The sequence below is a fragment of the Mauremys reevesii genome, linkage group 6, assembly GCF_016161935.1.
Source record: "Mauremys reevesii isolate NIE-2019 linkage group 6, ASM1616193v1, whole genome shotgun sequence".
NCBI lineage: Eukaryota > Metazoa > Chordata > Testudines > Geoemydidae > Mauremys > Mauremys reevesii.
This window is the reverse complement of record NC_052628.1, coordinates 120344541-120351939: the sequence shown is the minus strand read 5'-3', so window position 1 is coordinate 120351939 and position 7399 is coordinate 120344541. Positions and strand designations below refer to the sequence as shown.

The window sequence follows — 7399 nt, the reverse complement described above, 5'->3', positions numbered from 1 at the left end:
CAAAGGTATTTAAGCACTTAACTCTAGTGGGAGTTAGGCACCTAAATATCTTTGAGTATCTGGGATGAATTGCCTTGGCCTCCTTTGAACATCACAGCATAAAGATCTTCCTTCCAGGCTGTGAGATGGAGGGAGACAGAGGGTCCTACATGAAAGCAGCTATTTGAGCATCAAAGCAATTACTTGACTATTTTAATTGTTGGCACCAAAGCAAACAATATTGAAACTCAAAGGAAAACAGTGACTATCTAGCAATAGTATATTACACTTTGCATGGCAGGCATGACATTTTTACATAAAAATACCAACAGAAACAGGGGGGCAGGACAGAGAGAGACTCTAGTCCCCTCAGTAATAAGGCTTGTATAACGTTCTGATTAATTCTGAGGCCACTGGAAGATGATGGCCTTTTAGCAGAATTGGTGGGCATTTTTTGATGACAAACCAGAAACTGAAAATTTCTACCCCAAAACTGTCAAATATCAGAGGGGTAGCCATGTTAGTCTGGATCTGTAAAAGCAGCAAAGAGTCCTGTGGCACTTTATAGCCTAACAAACGTATTGGAGCATGAGCTTTCGTGGATGAATACCCACTTTGTTGGATGCATGTCTTTGCCGCTTTGCCCCAAAACTGTCATTCTTCAATTTTAGGTTAAAAAAATGGTTTTATTTTTTGAAAATCCAAAACATTTTATAATTTTTTAAAAAAATATATAAATGTTTTGGTTTTCTGTTTGTTTTTTTTATAATAATAATAATTAAAAAAACCACGTTGTGGATAATTTGTGGGGGAGGGAAATAAATTCATTTCCCATGAAAAATAATTGGCCTTTTGGATCAGCTGAACAATTTAGCCTTTGGTGACAGGCGATCACACTCAGAGCCCAGTGACTTATTTTAGATGTTTTTTCTTGATTTTTTTTTTTTGAAAAACACACAAAATGTGTACACTGTTGGTAGCTAATCAGCGATGGCCTATCCCAGCGGTTGTGGGTCGGGACCCCAAATTCAGTCGCAAGCCCATTTTAATGGGGTTGCCAGGGCTGGCTTAGACTTTCTGGGGCCCTGGGCAGTGGGACTAAGGTTACAGGAGCTGCCTGGAGCTGAAGCCCTTGGGTTTTGGTCCCCCCCCGGCCTAGGGCAAAGGGGCTTTGGCTCTGCCCCCCCCCACCCCGGGTGGTGGGGCTCAGGTGAGCTCAGGCTTGGGTTCCCCCCTCCTGGGGTCCTGTCGTAATTTTTGTTGTCAGAAGGGAGAAGTGGTGCAATGAAGTTTGAGAACCCCAGGCCTATCCTGTGATGTGATGTAGACTGAAGCCACCTACAAGGAAAAGTTATCCAATTCTGTAACTCGGGTTAACTGCATCAGAGTTGCTAACAACATCATCCTCTTGGTATTTACCATTTGCATGCACCAGTAGCTAAGTTCAAAAAGGATACCAGGCAACTGCCAACTGGACTGTATGATTTTCAGAGGGAAGAGTTATGGAACTTGTTGCATAAAATATTAGACTGAAAAAGGTGAGAATGTTTCATAATAGTGAAAGAAACTCTGAAAATTTGGAATGCAGATTGAAACAGAAATGGAGAAGTCTATTTCACATATTGAAATGATACCACCACTTATTCACAGTGACATCTATGGCAAAAATACAGTAATTGGGAGTTTTCAAGCTCACTTTGGCTCATTGGAATCCAGAGCACACATTAAAAATCCATCATCTATTTTGCAAGGAGTAGAGATTTAATAAGCCAGGCATTTCAGTATGAGAACATCACATCTTCCATTCTGCTGGAGTTTCTTTCCATTAATTAATTTTAGTCTGCTTTTGTATAAAAATGCAGATGAATTGGTTTTTCTTTGAGTGGGGTGTGGGTGGGTGTTTAATGATGTGAAATTCCTTCAGGTCTGATCATTCAGTACAATGGAAGAATGTGGGGAAAATGAGGGGGGGTTCAAAGACCCACTAAACTCCAGTTATATGAATTAGCAATGTTAATTCAAAAATAGCCTGTAATTTTATGTATCAGAACAATACTTGATGGGGAAAACAAATTACCAATACTAGAGGAGCCTAGACTCTGACAATGGACATCAATGACCCTACTCACATGCTTAAAGTTCAGGGGACTGAGTCAGGACCCTGGTGGTAATAGGAATTTAGGGTGACTACTGGAAGCATCCGTGACTGGGCAAATGCAGAGACATACATGTGTCATTACAGGACTTAAATGATATCCCTGGCCTACTGTTCCATCCACTCCAACTCATGTACACATTAAGACAAATTGCACCATGATAAAGATGACCATTTCTTAGCTAGAGTAACCCAAGGCATGTGCTGACATTCTCAACAGCTGCCAGTCAAAGACAGATTCAGCAAAGAAATCTGGGGAAATATTGATAGTAATGGGTTCCAAGCTTCCAGCTTTTTGCCCTACTGGAGAAGATGAGGTGAAGAGAGTTTTGTACATCTGAGCTGTCCAACCAGGGAATAATTGGAGACACCTATCGATCATTGCTGAGAAAGTTTCCACCTGGAAGTCGATTATACTGCTAAAGAGATCATTATTTACAGATTTCAGTGTCAATTCAGGTAACAGATGAGTAAACCAACAATTTCTAAGCTGTTAGAAAATCAAGTCGATGCTATGAATATGTCCCCTTCACACAAACAAGAATATATCCCATTAAAATTCATTGTAGCTCATTAAAATTCATTTATCACAGCACAATTTTAATCTGCAGTAGGAGGGATTTCAGTTTAGAAGCATGTTCTCTTATGACTTGTCTGATTATCAGTCATTCTCAGAAGCAACATTCTTCTTCAGCTGCATTTTTCTTAGTCTGTGGATAAAAATACAATGCCATCTCGCTACTTTATCACAGTCCAGTAATGAGTCTCCGAGTTTTGAATATTAAAGCCAGGCCATCTAGGAGCTGTTCTGGTTTCCCACTGGAACTCTGGGAGAGGAAGCTGCCCCAAGAGATGAGCGAGACGTTGGCCGTCTTGGTCCTTTAAAATAACAAAACAAAAATACCAAGAGGACACATGAATAAGAAAGCCCACAGAGAGGAACAAAAGGAAACATTAAATTTCAGGGGGGGATGGGGAATTAAAAACAGAAACGTACGGTAAAACCTAATCTTGCAGTGTTGTCATCTTTGAAAACCTCATCAAAGATTCCACTTGCTATTAAAAACTGGAGGAAATTATGCCTACTCAAAGCACTGTAGAAGCTTTGGCAAGCTGTTCAATTAAAAACTGAACTCTCATGAACTTCTCAGTCTCGGGAGAAACCAAACTAAACATGAGCTCTGAGAACATCCTCTTCAACATGCAAGCTCAATATCTTAATTATTGGGTCCATTTGGGCATAGAACAGCACTGTGGAATACCTCTTATGTAGAGAATTTAGCCTGATGTCATAAACAGCTTTTGCAGTGTCAATCAGGTAGAACAGTTTCTGTGGCTAAGAAAAGGAATCCACTAATATTTCTGTGTATAAAAGCACTGGGTTTGGTTAACAGTCATTCCTGAGGTCGTGTTGTTGCGCTAAGGAATAGGTGTTCGTGAAAATGGTCATGAATCCTGAAATTTTTTATGAATTTAGTGTGAATGCTCTTTTTTCACACCAGAAGTTGACTATTCATTGTTCTCCTGCTTCAAATGGTTCAGTCATCCAACCAGGTACCAGAAACATTACCATGTGACTCGGGTGAGCCACCACACAGCACAAACAACACGCAGTGTGAAAATGTTTTGTGTAAACTCTTCTATGAATAACCATATAAAGAATGGTTTAAAAGGGGCTTAGGCCTTTTCTACACATACAAGTTGTACTGTTTTGAATCGGCCAGTATAATTAAAGTGGTACAACCTCCTAGCGGGGATGTCATTATGCTGTTATAAATGTGCTTATAGCAGTACAACTTATTCCCACACAGGAAGCAGAATAAACTATGCTGGTATGAGGCACCTTTGGAACTGTATAACAGCATCTGCACCGGGGTTGTACTGATATTGGTGAAAAAAAAATCACTCCCTTAACTAACATAATCATACTGGTACAAAACCTCTGTGTACGCCAAGCATAGGTCCATAAAGTACAGTTCAATGTAGATTGTAAGCTCTTCAAGGCAGGGAACAGCTACTACTCTGTACAGCAACTTGCACATTGGCCACCCACTCTTGGGTGGTCCTTAGGCCAATAAATGTGGTTATTAATAAGACTAATTGGTTGTGCAACTATGGGTGAATTTCTTTCTCGTGGCAATGAGTTCTAAACATTGGCTATAGCTGGGTGAATGTGATGCAAGCTTCCACCAAACAGATCTAGCCCAACCTACAAAACTTCCATTCTGTGTCCTTTTTGATACAGTCCTGCCAACCATGCAGTAGTTTTGTTATATATAAAACACCTCCAGATTCATTTTGACGTGAGGCTTCCACTTCTAGAGATGAAAGGCTAGGGCATTACCCAGCATGCTATCTACAATCTCTGAACATAATACAATTGTACAATTTCTTTTTGGATCAGAGATCTAATGCAAACCTGGGACTTGATTCTGATTTCACCAGTCTACATGCACGTGCATGGAGAGGAGGCTCTCTCCTGGGATTTAGGAAATGCAGATCAGTTCCTGCCTTTATTCCAGATTTCCTTTGTGACCTTGGGCAAATCACTCAATTCCTCGGTGCCTCCGCTGGGCTTCTATGTAGTATCCTTTTCTCTCACCCATTGTTTGTCTTGTCTACTTAGACTGTAAGCTCTTGTCTTTTACTATGTGTATGTGCAGCACTTCACACAGGGAGGCTGCGATATTGGCTAGGGCCTCTGTGCACTGCTGTAAATGATCATGAATGATAAGTAACCGACTTCAGGGAATTCGCTCCTGGTTTACACTGGTGTAAGTGTAATCAGAATCAGATCCTCTGCTACTTCTTCAGAGGGGAAGCCTGGCCTTGTTGTTAAGCTTGTTGCCTGGGTCCCTTAAGACCTGGGTTCAGTTCTTGCTCTCTCACAAGCTTCCCATGTGACCTTAGACAAGTCACTTCATTTCTCTCTGCCTTAGTTCTGCATCTGTATAATAACAATTCCCTCCCTCACAGAGTGGTGCTGAGATAATAGCAAGGAGCCCAGACAGCAGCGTAGCTAGTGGGGTGCAGGGGAAGCAGCTGCTTCCTCTCAGCACAATTTCAAAAAAGCCACGCCTTAGGCAGGGTTACCATGGCACCAGGGGCAGGGCCCACGCTCCGCTCTGAAGCTTGGCCTGCCCGGTTTTCCCCAGCTTGCTGCATACCCCGCCCCCACCGATCAGCTGTGTCTCCCAGCAGGAGGGAGACAGCTGATCCCGTGGTGGGGAGGGGAAGAACTGAGCTCCAGCAAGCTGGGCTCCTGGGGAGGAGGAGAGGCTGGGGCCTTGGGGAAGAAGGGGGTCAGTCGGGGTATGCCCCCATAGGGGGCAGGGGCACCCACCCACCAGTCAACTGTTTATGGGACCCGTGGGGGCCCATGACCCATCAGCTGTTTGGTGGGGGCAGTAGGGTAGTTAACAAGGGGAGTGCGAGTGCTCACTGTTTAGCTAATTTTTGGCCACCAGGGGAACTGCTCCTGGAGCAAGGGGCCGAGCAGCTGAGAGACCTCACCTCCTTCTCCTACCTGCTTCTTGTGGCACTGTGGCAGGTGCTTTCTCTGGCTCTGCAGCAGCAGCTCCTAATCTCTCACCCAACTAAAGGCAGCCAGTAGCAGCAGCTGGTAAGTGTATTTCAAATGGGGTCTTTCTTGTGTCAGGGTGGCTTGGGGGGACGGGACAGGAAACCCTCCAGGTGGCTGTGAGAGCAAGCACCTGGCTGCTGGTGGGATGGCCATCTGCATGGTGGGGGGGGGCAGGGGTCTCAGCCAAAGGCATCTCAAAAAACATCCCCTGCACCCTGGCAGCTGCACCAGGACAGGCATTGGTGTGTGTGGGGGGGAGAGGTGCATCTCCTGGTCTCCTGTGGGTTGTGGTGTCCCTGCTTGCCCTCCTTGCCCAGGCAGAGATGCCTGCCTCTCTTCTGAGAGACATTGGCCATGTCGTGTGCTTGGTTCCCCCTCCCTGGCATCTGGGTGACTGCCTCTTAGGGGGTGAGGGGTGGAAGGGAAGAGGCAGTGGGGAAGGGATAGGGGTCAGGGGGTAGGAGAGGAAAACTGAGACTTTCAGGGGAAATCTTCATAGCAGTACAATCTCTGCCTTGGGGGTGTGGATGGAATTGTCTCCCCAGGGAAGGCTGGAACGAACTATCTGCTGTTGTGATATGTGTTTAGGTTAGTCCATGAGCTCTGGCAAACACAAATCCAGGCACCATGTTGGGGGGCAGCAAGAGGTAGCCTGATTTTCCCTCTCCTATCAGGGGAAACCTAAGGGAAGGGCTTGTGATCATGTTGGGGGGAGGGGGAAGCATTGCTGAGTCCCAGGGCTGAGTAATTCTCTGGTGATGGTGGTCATTAAGTTACTAATTGTCAAAGCAACAAAGAATCCTGTGGCACCTTATAGACTAACAGCTATAGACTAATTGTCATTCACTTGCTGCACACAATGGCTGGTGATGGTTGTTTAACATGCACCCAGCCATTTGGTCAATGCCTTGTTTCTTGGGAGTTGCCTTCTGTAACTTCTCTAATTTCATCCCACTCTCCTGTGAGTACAAATTCTGGTTCTAAGGACCGGGTGCCTGGATCCCATATTGCCTTGCACTGGGATTGGGAATTAGTGCCCTGACATGCAACTCCTCCTATTGTGCCAGTGTAGATCCTGCTGTTAGTACAGCTATTTGCAGGTGCCCTTGTGTTTAGCTGAAACTTTGGACTTAGTTGAGTGGGGATGGACTCAGAGACTGAGAGCTAAACTGACACTACTACCCTGCTGTGTGGATCCCAGTGTGCTTGTACTGTGAATTTTTGGCATGTGGCTGTATTTATCTCATTGTGCTGATAGTGCTACTTCCTTGGTGTGATGATGACATTCTGCTAAGATGAATCGTGAAAACAGTGTCCTGGTGTGATGGTGTCACTCTGTGCTGTTCATGTGAATCTTGCATTTTTGTATGCGGTGTTGGTGTAGCCCTGTTGTTCCCAGGAAATTAGAGCCACAAGGTGGGTGAGGTAATAGCTTTTATTGGAGCAGCTTTTGTTGGTGAGAGAGAGACAAGCTTTGGAGCTTTCATGGAGTTCTTTCTTCTTCCTGAAGAAGAGTTCTGTGAAAGCTCAAAAGCTTGTCTCTCTCTCACCAAGAGAAGCTGGTCCAATAAAATATATTACCTCACCCACCTTGATATATATTAACCCTTTCCCCCGCCCCATATTACCTCACCCAGCTTTCCAGGAGTGAGTTTTCATGATGACATGGGAAGTGCTCTGAC

General features: G+C 44.6%; 1 protein-coding gene across 1 annotated transcript in view; it reads right to left on the bottom strand.

Moving 5' to 3' along the window:
- Nucleotides 1-790: 790 nt before the first annotated feature.
- Nucleotides 791-7399, bottom strand: part of LOC120408762 (cysteine-rich protein 1-like) — a 55539-nt gene continuing 48930 nt past the window's right edge. Inside the window, exon 4 of the mRNA XM_039545968.1 lies at nucleotides 791-3013. Within this exon, the coding sequence (XP_039401902.1) occupies nucleotides 2931-3013 (83 nt within the window). The 3' untranslated portion in view covers nucleotides 791-2930. The remainder of the gene's footprint in view (nucleotides 3014-7399) is intronic.